Source organism: Mytilus edulis, chromosome 1, assembly GCF_963676685.1.
Source record: "Mytilus edulis chromosome 1, xbMytEdul2.2, whole genome shotgun sequence".
Taxonomy (NCBI): domain Eukaryota; kingdom Metazoa; phylum Mollusca; class Bivalvia; order Mytilida; family Mytilidae; genus Mytilus; species Mytilus edulis.
In genome coordinates, this window is record NC_092344.1 from 19,755,463 (window position 1) to 19,769,342 (window position 13,880).

General features: G+C 31.9%; 1 protein-coding gene across 12 annotated transcripts in view; it reads left to right on the top strand.

The window, feature by feature from the left end:
* The window catches only part of LOC139526951 (uncharacterized), a 63,087-nt gene that overhangs the window by 20,304 nt on the left and 28,903 nt on the right, over positions 1-13,880 (top strand). For 6 of the 12 annotated variants that reach the window (XM_071322135.1, XM_071322143.1, XM_071322160.1 and 3 more), the window contains exons 21-28: positions 86-163; positions 1,577-1,745; positions 2,358-2,438; positions 7,182-7,375; positions 8,749-8,821; positions 9,646-9,966; positions 11,440-11,714; positions 12,741-12,926. In XM_071322135.1, coding sequence (XP_071178236.1) covers positions 86-163; positions 1,577-1,745; positions 2,358-2,438; positions 7,182-7,375; positions 8,749-8,821; positions 9,646-9,966; positions 11,440-11,714; positions 12,741-12,926 — 1,377 coding nt within the window. The remainder of the gene's footprint in view (positions 1-85; positions 164-1,576; positions 1,746-2,357; positions 2,439-7,181; positions 7,376-8,748; positions 8,822-9,645; positions 9,967-11,439; positions 11,715-12,740; positions 12,927-13,880) is intronic. The other 6 variants (XM_071322198.1, XM_071322207.1, XM_071322224.1 and 3 more) reach the window with 3 other exon arrangements.

Below are 13,880 nucleotides of genomic sequence, written 5' to 3' on the forward strand. Positions count from 1 at the left end.
ATGATTTTTTTTTTTAATAAAACAAATATTTAAAATGATATGAAGCTTTGAAATCGTGGTTAATGCATATATATTTGTTTTTAAGGTGCCATTTCCAGATAAAAAATTTACCCAGGATTTTCTTGAAGGAAAATTAGACTCTGATTCAGGTGATTCTGAAGGGGTAAGTTTTATGATTGAAATATTTTTTAAAACAACTTTTGATTTCTTTGTACATTATATAAAGTATTCAACTGTTACTGCCAGAGGTCATCTAAAAGTAATTAGAATTTAGATAGTCCATTTCTATAACTAAATTAAAACAGTTCAGTATGAAACATAATAAAACATTCCTGTTAGGACAAATAAAATGATTTAGTCTGCCATCTTGTCATTTATTTTAGTTTTTCAATTTAGAAGTACTACTGTAAATTCAGAAATTATTGCGATTTTTGTCGAGCCTGCAACTTTTGTTGCAGAAAGCTCGACATAGGGATAGTGATCCGGCGGGGGGGCGACTACGGCGGCGGCAGCGGTGTTAGCTCACTTCTTAAAACCTATATATTTCAGAATTTTGTTAAATTCTCTCTTACTATAAGTAATAGGATAACTATATTTAGTATGTGCGTACCTTGCTAGGTCCTCATGCCTGTCAGACAGTTTTCACTTGACCTCGACCTCATTTCATGGATCAGTGAACAAGGTTAAGTTTTGGTGGTCAAGTCCATATCTCAGATACTATAAGCAATAGGTCTAGTATATTTGGTGTATGGAAAGACTGTAAGGTGAACATGTCCAACTGGCAGGTGTCATCTGACCTTGACCTCATTTTCATGGTTCAGTGGATATAGTTAAGTTTTTGTGTTTTGGTCTGTTTTTCTCATACCTTTATGCAATAGGTTTACTATATTTGTTGTATGGAATGATTGTAAGGTGTACATGTCTAGCGGGCAGATGTCATCTGACCTTGACCTCATTTTCATGGTTCAGTGGTCAAAGTTAAGTTTTTGAGTTTTGGTCTTTTTATCTAAAACTATATGTCATAGGTCAACTATATTTGGTGTATGGAAATATTTTATGATCTATATGTCAGTCATGCAGGTTTTATTTGACCTTGACCTGGTTTTTACGGTTCATTGCTCAGTGTTAGGTTTTTGTGTTTGGTCTATTTTCTTAAACTATAAGCAATAGGCCAACTATATTTGTTGTATGAAAGCATTGTTAGCTGTACATGTCTGCCTGGCATATGGTTTATCTGACCTTGACCTCATTTTCATGGTTCATTGATTAATGTTTAGTTTTCTTGGTTAATGTTAAGTTTATGTGACAGTCAATAAAGCTTTATATTTAGGAGTATCAACATAATATCAATGATTATAGTAAAGAAGGCGAGACATTTCAGTGTGTGCACTCTTGTCTTATTATTGCAAAAAATGCAACAGGGTTATAATCGCAATAATTTAAACTTGCATTTTGAAATTTTTAATATGTACTAAACAGCAGTTTTTTCAGTAATGCAAAAATTAAAATAGCATAATAGTCTAAAATGACAAACTCACAATAATTTCTGAACATTTTTAATAATTATGTTTTCTAGGATTCTGATACAGATTCCACCCTGTCATTTGCTCCATCAGATATATATGACTCACCTATTCTGACCCCTGATAGTCTGTCTATGTGGGATTTAACCATGGATTCTGAAGTCAGCAAGTTTGACCTTCTAGAACACATGAAGAGAACTATTAAACATCTAAAACAAAAAGGTAGGAGTAATCTCCCCTTATTTTAAAGGCATTGTTTTCCATATTTGTACATTATTCACTGCAATAGAAATAACATTATGTTGTAATTAATGGATGTTATGTTCATCTCAGTTATGCATGAGTATAGATGACAATACCCATTTATTTATGACTTGATTGATTTTGAAATTCATATTTGAGGTTAACTTTCATTCACTAATTGTTTTACAATGTTTCAGTATAAAGAACATTACTTAGCTCGATTTATATTAATCTATTGGACTGATCCTTGTATTTATAAAAAAATGTAGGTCACATTAACCCATTTGTTGATAATTCATTGATTTTGAAATTGATTTTGAATTATACTTTCATTCCCTAAATGTTTTACAATAATTTAGTATTTTAAAAGTAATTACTTATCTATATTAACATTAATTTGTTAAAATGATAGCTATATTTATATTAATTTATTGGACTGATCCCTATATTAGTAGATTACCTATGTTATGTAGTATATATTTATATATGGAAAACATTATGTAGATCAAATGCATGGCATCTGCATGTATATATAGTCTTGTTATTACTCTTGCATGTGTAGCGATGTTCTATCTAACAATTTGTTTTCAGCCGAAGATGAACAAAATAACCAATTAGCTTTACAACAACGAAATAAACATAAGATAAGATTATTGACCATGAGTAAAAAAGGTAAAACTTCAAAACCTAGAGTACACTGCAGAAAATTTTCTACACACTTTTAATGAGGGCTTTGTCTTTCTATCCTGCACATTTGACAGTTTTCTTCTTCACACTTCTTATGAGCACTTGAAGTCTTTATCTTTCTATCCTGCACTTTAGATATTTTATTTCCTCCAATTTTCTGATGAATGTTTTATCTTTTTATCCTGCACTATAGATAGTTTCTCCTCCACTGAACTGATGAATGCTTTATCTTTTTATTCTGCGTTATAGATAGTTTATCTCAATATTGTTATACCTTCACTTTGTTTTTGTTTTTAGTTTTGTGTTTCACAATGTATGGATGCACACATTACTTGCACTTTTACTTGGTTATGGTTTTACCAGCCCCAATGCACATATACTTATATTATTACATAATTAATGTTTTCACAGATTTGTCCCTCGTTTAAGAAATAGAAGCATTGAAACATAGATATTATTTACTAGATTTAAATAGCTCCTGGGATATTCAAAATATTTTCAGATAAACAAAATTATTAATTAATAATTTTTTCATCAGCCTGTAAAAAATGCTTGACTTAGGCCGTGTTCACATTGACCTAAACTCGGTGTTGTGTAAGTGTAACTCACACATAAACTAAACATTATTACGTTCCCATTGATAAAACTCAATGTTTACATGTAGTTTAAATCATGTTTTGTCTACATACAGTCGATAGTCGATGAAGGCCTTGTTTAGGTTAAGTGTACACTGTACACAAAACCAGACATTCAGAACCTTAATTTTCCCATGTACATTTGAAAAAGAAACGATTTTTATATAAAATTGATACGTATAACACTTATTAATAAAAAAATTTACAGAAATATTTGTCTAAACTTGATATATTTATCTGTTATAAAAACAGTTTACGTAGCCTTATAAACCCCTTATCAAGACTCATCCATCATCATTGCCAAACACAATTAACAAAAAATGAAAGAAATATTTGCCACTGATCTTTACTCAAACGACGATTAACTCATAAATGCATTACTAAAAAAGGGTGAGGTTTATTGTTTGTTTTTGTAGTATCTCAGATCCGTTAAATTACAATTAGAAATAAAAAAAAAAAACATTACCCCTCCTCCCTTTGCCAAATACTCCTTGGAGAAAAAATACCATTTGAAACAAACATGAAAAAGATAGAAATGTAGTGATCCTTAATATCACAATTCTTTTTCTTCGTCTGTTAGCATGCTGATGCATCCTACGTTTTTTATGCGTAATCGAGACATCTTTAAACTACTGCAAATCATCAAAAATGACTTTCTTAAAGGAGCAACCACTTTACTTAAAAAAAGGGGTTTATATTTAGTTTTTATTTTCGATGGTACTAATTCAATATTTAACACTTTAATGTATGGGGAAACTTTGGATTCAGAATATTTGTTCATTCTAATCCTCTGTATGACCACATTTTTTTTTAATCAAATTGTGGAAAAATCCATCCCCTCTTTTTTGAAAGTCAAATGGTCGTTCCCTAACTGCTAGAAAAGTTGATCGAAAATTTGAATTTGGTTCTACGTAATGAACATTTATAAATGACATATAGTTTACAAGTGTGAACAAATCTTATGTTCAGGTAACTAAACAAGGTGTATAGATGTGAACAAATTTAATGTGAAACTAGTGTACATTACATTAAACCAAATGTAAACATGTTTACTGTACACGGCGTTTGGTGTGAACATGGCCTTACGTTTGCTGTTTAAAGCAGCAGTGGTGGCAGCATCAACAGAATATAAAAGAGGGACGAAAGATACCAAAGGGACAGTCAAACTCATAAATCTAAAACAAACTGACAACGCCATGGCTAAAAATGAAAAAGACAAACAGAAAAACAATAGTACACATGACACAACATAGAAAACTAAAGAATAAACAACACGAACCCCACCAAAAACTAGGGGTGATCTCAGGTGCTCCGGAAGGGTAAGCAGATCCTGCTCCACATGCGGCACCCGTCGTGTTGCTTATGTGATTACAAATCCGGTAAATAGTCTAATTCGGTAGGTCAAATTCATGAAAGGGAAGGGGATTGTAGTTACGACGTGAGGAACATATCCGATATCATTTGTGAAATGGTTATTCCATAACGGTCAACCAACTCGTGATGGCGTCCGTAAAATTTACGAAGGGATGATTTCAACTTCACCATTTGGAACTCTTGATTTAATAGCTTCCTTGTGAGCAGTAACCCTCTATCAAGAAAATCATGATAGGAAATGCAAGCACGGGAATATCGTATCAATTGAGAGATATATACCCCGTATGCAGGTGCTGCTGGAATGTTGCTACTTAGAAATGGAAAGTTCACAATTGGAAAGCTGAAATCATCTCTTTTGTCGTAAAGTTTTGTCTTCAACCGACCCTCATTGTCAATTTCTAGATGTAAGTCAAGATATGAAGCTGACTTAACTGTATCTGTAGTATCCTTTATCTCCAATTCGATGGGATAGATGCGTTCCACATAGTCACCAAATTTTGAATTGTTTAGTGAAAGAACGTCATCTATATAGCGGAAAGTAGAGTTAAAGGATATTGCTAACTTCTTATCTTTCTTCCTAAGAAGTTCCTGCATGAAGTCAGCCTCATAATAATAAAGAAACAAGTCAGCAAGTAGAGGGGCACAGTTTGTTCCCATTGGTATGCCGACAGTCTGTTGAAAAACACGTCCTCCGAACGTAACAAATATGTTGTCAATCAAGAAATCAAGCATCTTGATAATATCGGTTTCAGAGAATTTTTTGTTTGAATCAGAGTGATTCTTTACAAAGTAGGATTTATCCCTCCCTAAGACAAGATACTTGTATCTACGTTGGCCATTCTTTTTTATGAAGCAAAGTAATACCAACTCTTTTAATTTGTCTTTAAGTTTGGAATGTGGAATACTTGTGTAAAGAGTAGAGAAGTCAAATGTTTTAATACTGTTACAAGATGAAAGAGAGTTAGATTGTATGTACTCTAAAAGATCTTTGGAATTTTTAAGTATCCACATCTGATTCACGCCACCTCTAGAATAGGCAGTTTCACAATAACTTTGAAGCCCGTCTTTGATTGCTGATAAAATGGATGTTAATAATTTAGAAAGAGGTTTTGTGGAGCACTTGGAAGACCCAGCAATATAAGTATGGCATGAAATCACAACTTTTTTTCCCGAATTCCGATAACTGACACAATATAACTCTAGCAAAAACAATAATCAAGACAATATTTTAGCCCATACGGTTTACATTCAACATGAATTGCATTTTATCTTACCTCCTATACATTTCTAGGAATATGATTGGTTAAAAGCGTCCTCGTGGAAACCGTGTATATTTATTACTAGGTTAGTTGGGAGGCGGGGCTTATTTCATACAGGGTTAGTAGTGGAGTTACGTCCCTTTATATTCCATATAAGGTGATAAGGAGACGGGGCTTATTTCATACACGGTTAGAAGTGGTGTTACGTCGCTTTAGAAAAACAAAACACTACTGAGAAAAAATCTTAAAGATTTCAACAGACGAAGAAAGTGATGATAAAGTGAAATAAATTCATAAAACACATTTAAATCTAACAAGTTGTCATTGTTGGCATCTGTTTTTGTAGGATCAAAGGAAGTAGTTTCTTAATCATGTTAATGCTAACTGTATTGAAGACTTGCTCATTTTGATAGGTCACTAGTCTAAATTTTACACGTTAAGATAGTCTGTAAGAGAAATTCGTTACATAGTGTGCTTGTGACGTAATACTGTATATATGGGGTCAGTAAATTCCATATGGGGATTCAAGCTTCGGTCTCACCCCATATATACTGTATTAGGTCACTAGCACACTATGTAACTAATAGTATAATTAAATGCAACAATGCCATGTGAGCCATACAGGATACTTGGAGACTCTTAAAAATGTATTTTGATAACTGTTTTTAAATCACTTTGCTCCAGGTTCACTGTTTGGTATTTAAATCACTTCTTTTACCACAAGCCTATCGAAACTTCACTTAGTCTGAAAACTAGGTTGTGTTATATGAAAATATAAATGTTTCTAGAAATTATGTCAATACAAACAAATATAAGATTGTAATTTTAAAACTTTGAAATTGATTTCATATGTACTTGATGGCAAACCTCATCAGATGTAGCTAATAAATAAGTATTCCAAAAATCTTCTTAAATAAATATACTTGACTTGTTTGAGAATTACTGTTAATCATCTTATTTTTCACAACTTTCTGGAAAAGAAAAATATAAATCAATGTGAAAATGTAAATGTTGGGTCTACCATTATATAAACACAACAAGAAAATGAGATAATCACAAAAATTAGTTGTGACGAAGTCAGCCAGGAAGGACTAATTGTAAATTAAAATATCCATTAAAATAAGTTTTGTTACAAATAAATGTGAATGTTTGAAGAGCATTTTAATAATCATTCTAATCAGATTGATCTATAGTACAGGTATTATTCATAAAAAAGAAGATTTGGTATGATTGCCAATGAGACAACTATCCACAAAAGACCAAAATAACACAGACATTAACAACTATAGGTCACCGTACGGCCTTCAACAATGAGCAAAGCCCATACTTCATAGTCAGCTATATTAATGTACATTGATAGCTTGATACTACATGAAATATACAACCTCCTTCTAATTATGTGAAATTAAAATATGATTGTTTTGTTTCTTAGATAGAAAAAATGTGCTATATGTTTACAGAAAGAAAGAAGAGACGAAAGCAGATGATGTTAGCCCAACAGAATGGAGAAGTTCCAGATTTCAATGATAATGATGAAGATGAAGAGAAATTGAAGTTTGAAATGCCACAGTTTGGAAACTCTCCTGGTCCCACCCCTGTACAGACTCCCTCGGGTAGTAGACCAACAACACCTGATGATACTACAGAACAAGAGGTATTTTCACCTTGCTATAAATATACAATATCATATCAAAATGACTCAATTATAGACCATTGAAATTTAAAACTGTCTTTTTTGTCACCTTTTTTGGCAAGCTTATATATCTGTAACGTAAGGGTACCCAAATTGCACCGAGTACCCAAATTGCACCTATTTAGAAAAAATAGCAACAGAAATCCTACAAGATTTCCTAGAGACTAATCACTTTGTATTTTTATAATTTGATACTATGCACGTCTTTTAACATAGGTAAACATATTTAGATATACACAAAACGTTCACAGTGTTTATCAACAGATGGACTGTTTACTGAAAAAGCAAAATGTACGAAAACGTCATCATGCGACGTCATCAAAGCGTCATCTTCTTAAAATTAGCAAATACAATATATTATAAGTATCCATTTCGTAAAATATGAAGAGTAAGCATGGACTAATATCCGCTTGTTCAAAATATTTGAAGAAATTAAACAAAAATTCGGTTATTAGACTTTTGACAATGTGAATTTAAGCATGGATGCAATTTGGGTACTCCTCATTACAGAATCATGGATAGTTTGGAGGTTGATTCAAACCCATTTTTTTATGACTCAATATGGATTCAAATTTAAATTGGTGTACCTATACAATAAAGAAGGATAGGGCTACAAAATAAACACAGTATGGACATTTTTTTCTTGATCATAAAAAAACGTAGGTGAAAAAACTGTCAAAATAGGTGCAATTTGGGTACCGTCACGTTATAGGTAATTGCTGATTTGTCTTAGAACTCAGTGCCTACTGAATATTTGTATTTTTGTATTTTTCCATTCCTCATGACCTTATTTTCCATGGTTCATCAACTGCTTAGATAAGCTGTATAGTTTCATTTATCAATAATTACATTTGATGTATGTTTCATTATAATACGTTATTCTGATTGGCTAACTGCACAACACGTGCTATTCCTGAAACAATTGTATTAGACAATAACATTTATCATTCATGATGACACGAGGTCCCACAATAAAGTGCACAGGTAAATTAAATGAAAACTTGATAAAAATCGTGTTTTCATGATTCTAGCTAAAAAAAATGTAATTATAAGTATTGAATGCTTCTTTTTGTAACTTTATAGGGTTGTGAAAGCGTTGACCGTGCGCACATTTTTAGTATGAAGCGCTTCTGCGCTTCATACAAAATGTACTTCGGTCAACGCTTTTACACCCCAATAAATTTACAAAAAGCAGCATTCAATTCTTAATTGAAAATATTAAGTTTCTAAATGGAAATCTTATAAAAAAATCTACAAATTTTGTTGAGAATTAGACCATATAAATACTTGTCTTCAGTTAGGAGCAGTTGTTGACAGTGCATTTATATTTATAGAAAACAGAGCAAGGTGTAGAGAAACATAAAGATGAACTTAGAACTCTAGAAGAAATAAAAGCTGCATCTCCTGGTAACTACAGTATTAATTATTGTCTTATTTATATGAATTATACTAAAGGACATTTAAAAAAAAATATGACGAACTTGATTATTTTTTTGAAGTTCCATATTTGGCATGTGTCCGTTCGAACTTATGTTCATGGTTCATCAACTGCAAACATAAACTGTAATTTCTTGAATAAACTTTTGAGCCATTTCAGTTATAGGATGATTAACAAAATATATTTCTGTTTACTTATTCAGTCTCATAGTCTTTTAATGGGATTTATGCCATAGTTCATATCTAATTTCTTTCTTATTAGAATGATCAATTCATATTTATCTATACGAATACAAATAGAAATCCTTAGTTATAACATATAAACTACATAAAGAAAACAATTTTTTATATAAACACAACTCCCTCATAGTTAAATTATAAACGCTATCAAAGGGAACATTTATGTACTGTGGATTCAATTATTTTCGTTGGTATCGATTTCACTTTCATGGATATTTGATTTCATGGTTTTTCCAACTACTGCATACCAAGACTATAGAAAATTTGTATTTTATTGAACATTTGAATTCCTGCTTCACTTGTACCTATACATCTTATCGCTATTTGTCCGCCATTACTGGATATCACACAGGTTTTCATAAAATTTTGACGTCACAAAACAAAATATCAGACACCACAATGGAAAAGTGATTGTTGTATGCGTCAAAAGTTCAGGCGCCTTGGTCTGCCGGGATAAGCGATAAGGTGTATGAAACCCACGAAAATTGGTATCCAAAGAATAATATTGAATATACAAAATTATATTTAACCTTTGTTTATTATTTTTTCATCAGTTCCTCAACGAACTTATTCTATGTTTGATCACTTAGTACCATTAAGAACTATAATAGAACCCAAAACAATACCAAGGGCAGAGTATGAACTCATAAGAATGCCTAAAACTGCTCATCCTGTCTATGATAAAAGTATTAAAACCACTCCCAGTGATCTTACAATGGATATTCAGTTTGAAAAAGCTTTTGAGGAAATGAGAGAGACCCTAGCTAAGTCCCCAAAAGACCCCTCCATCCCAGACATAAGTATAAACTTGCCAAGTCCGATCAAACTAGACAAGTTTGTTGAGGAGATCCAGTGGGAAGGAAAACAGTTACAAGGTAAAACAGGTGAAGGTCAAACCAAATCACTATGAGTTCAAGGTTAAACTGCTTATGGTCGAATGAAATTTCAAATGTACTATGTGTTCAAGGTTAGACTGGTGCAGGTAAAATCAAATCACTATGAGTTCAAGGTAAAACTGGTGAAGGTCAAACCAAATCACTATGAGTTCAAGCTTAAACTTGTGAAGGTTAAATCAAATCACTTTGAGTTCAAGGTAAAATTGGTGTTGGTCAAACCAAATCATTATGAGTTCAAGGTAAAACTGGTGTAAATCAAAACAAATCACTCTGAGTTCAAGGGGTAATTGGTAAAGGTCAAATCAAATCACTATGAGTTCATGGTAAAAATGATGTATTTCAAAACAAATCACTATAATTTCATGGTTAAATTGGTGAAGGTCAAACCATATCACTACGAGTTCAAGATAAACTGGTGCAGGTCAGACCAAATCACTATGAGTTCAAGGTTACACTGGGGAGTGGAGAAGGTCAAACCAAATCACAATGAGTTCAAGGTTAAACTGATGTATGTAAAAAAAATCACCTATCCCAGTGCAAAAATAATTTCAGTCATTTGAAAAATTTGCTGTGTTTAAAAGGTTTATTGTGTTTCAGGATTAATTGATACAATTATAGCTCAAAATATAGAGAAAGAAGAGCTAGAAAAGGCTAAGAAATTAGCCAAGACAGCAAAATCGTCTAAACATGGCAAAATGCAAGGAACTGACCCTGGGTCATTTTCTGTACACTCCCATACAGCGTCTGGACAAACAGTAGGCAATCAGGCAATGGATAATATTTCTGGTTTTGATGATGAATTAAAACATGGCAGTCACAAACCTACTATGAGAAACAAGAGAAAAAGTGTAAAACATTCACGTGAAGGTGATCTCTGACACTGAGTTGATTGATATCATCACCACATTACAAGTTTAACTTAACAACTTGCAACCTATTAACTTGTATTCCATGCCCACTATTTCCCAGTGTAATCACAAGATGAATTTTATCAATATACTAGTAAAGCTGTTGACACTCGTTTGGTTTTGTTGCACATGCACAATGTTTTTGTTTTGTTTTTGATAAATACCTATTTCTGTTTGACTCTTGGATAAAAGAAGAGATCTCCTGCCTAATAAATTCTTATTGGAAGATTTTGTGTTTTTTTTTTGTATTTGTTATTATTCCTGTTATTATTTTTTTTTCTTGTAGAGCAAACATTTTTAAATGTAACTAAAAATATGTCAAATTATCAAATGCTGTTTTAAAAAATATAGACAAACTAAAACAACATCCTTTGAAATTTTGAAAATAAATTTCATTTCCCCAAAATAATGATATATTTTATTTATTTATTTTACATGTATATCAAATTGCTAAATTATAATAATTTAAAAAAAAAAAACATCCCCTGAAGACTAAAAGTACAAATGTCTATTCATTTACAATAATATTCCCTTTTCTATACAGCTGGAATGTCAGAAGGCAGCTCTGCACAGCAGCAACAGCAGGAAACTCTAGAACAGGAAACCAGTACAACAGAAAAGCAGGACGAAAGTAAGAAGGCAGTAGAAGAACCAGAAGACAGAACCAGTAAATACAATCTGAAGGACGTAAGTCTAAAAGATTTATCGAAAGGAGACAAAGTTGTACGGAAGAAGAAACGTCCTGACTCAACACGGAACAAAGAAGCTGATCATGATCATAAGAAGGAAGGAAGTAGTGATGAAGAGGAAGAACTAACGGTAAGACTATAATTAAGGAATAAAAAATTAATATAATCGTAAAAATGATTAAGGAAATAAAATAATTCTAACAGTAGCCAGATAAAAAGACTTAAGAAAGAGTCCCTCTCTTTGCATGTAAATAGACCTTGTAGCAACTCTCAGTAGGTCTTTTTTTATGCCCCACCTACGATAGTAGAGGGGCATTATGTTTTCTGGTCTGTGCTTCAGTTCGTCCGTCCGTCTGTTTGTTCATCCGTCTGTCCGTCCGTTCGTTCGTCAATCTGTCCCGCTTCAGGTTAAAGTTTTTGGTCAAGGTAGTTTTTGATGAAGTTGAAGTCCAATCAACTTGAAACTTAGTATACATGTGCCCTATGATATGATCTTTCTAATTTAAATGCCAAACTAGAGTTTTGACCCCAATTTTACGGTTCACTGAACATAGAAAATGATAGTGCAAATTTCAGGTTAAAGTTTTTGGTCAAGGTAGTTTTTGATAAAGTAGAAGTCCAATCAACTTGAAACTTAGTATACATGTTCCCTTTGATAAGATCATTCTAATTTTAATGCCAAATTAGAGAATTTATTCCAATTTCACGGTCCACTAAACATAGAAAATGATAGTGCAAGTGGGGCATCCGTGTACTGTGGACACATTCTTGTTTTAATCAGCATTTCTTTTAAATATGCATTTGTAATTTTATAATTCAGTAATAAGTTAAATAAAATGAACAAATAAATCTTAATGTTGTATAAATTTTTTGGAGAATTAATAAATTTTGAAAAGAGATATAGGTTAATCATCAATGAGACAGTAATCCAACAAAAACAAACAATCAATATAGACAGGTGTCTATACAATATCTAAGTTAAGCTTCAAATCAGTAGAGACTATAACACAAATACCATCAACACCAAAGCCCCCAAAGTGACAAAAAAACAATTTTGTTATGATACTCCTCTGTCCATATCTAAAGGAATGTTTTACCTTCAAAGATTTGATTAGAAATTTCACTGTTTTCAAAATACAGATAAACATTTTTTCAGGAGGTACAAAAGAAACTGAAAGAACATAAACTTAAAGAACAAAAAGAGCTGAGAAGAAAACAAATGTTAGAACGTAGAATGCAACAGAAGAAGAAAGGGCCAACTCCTGAAGAATTATTAGAACAGAAGCGACAAGAATTACTTAAACAGCAAAGTGAGAGAATGGACATAGCTCCTCATCTAAGGGTAAGCCATTCACATGCATACGTTTATGTTGTAGCTAGAGTACTGATTGTTGTCATATTTTGCAAGAATGAAAATTAGTACTATTCATTTAAAAAGAATATTGGATTAAAATTAAATGTGTTTTACACTTGTCTGAAATTAACTATAATAGACCTGTCCAATCTTAATCTGTTCCCTTTAGGGGTAAGTTTGAATATTTTTTGTAACCAGGTACCTAGATAAATTTTATGGAACATTTAATTGATTGTCTGTCAATCATATGTTGCTTTAAATAAAAAAGTCTTTATATTTTGTTCTAACACTTAATGACAATAATAATAATAATGAATTTATTTAAAGAGGGTGACTCAATTAGCATTCACTAATCTACATTGAGGCCCTTACAAAAAACATACAGAACAAATATTACAGATATTAAAATTCTACAAATTACATACAGGTCAGCCATTACTTTCACTAGTTGTGCCCTTTGATTTGATATAATTTAGAAAAGTTGTTTAAATTAATCTAATTAATTTGAAAAAAAAATAATTTTAGACTGTTGGCCAAACTAGCTTTGTTAAATATACGAATCTGTTAAAATATTGAATGATACTATCCCACAATCCCTCATACGTAAAATCCAATGAACATAAATATACTAAATCAATGTATATCCTTCTTTTCTGTCAGTCTCTTCTTATTTGAGATTGGATCGGACACACAGTGGGATCTGAGACAAATTTGTTTAAATGAAAGAGTTGTCTTTCTTTGGATGGTTAATAAATTATAAGATTTTTTTTTAAATGAGCTCATAACCATGTTAAATCGAGGAGGTATAAGGACAAAATAATAATGCATTACTCATAATATGTCTTGATCAAATAATCACGTAGGAAATATATGAAATATACCTCTATAACAAGTATCACATAAAAAGATGAAGATGTTTATTATTTTGCTTTGCTTGTGCAC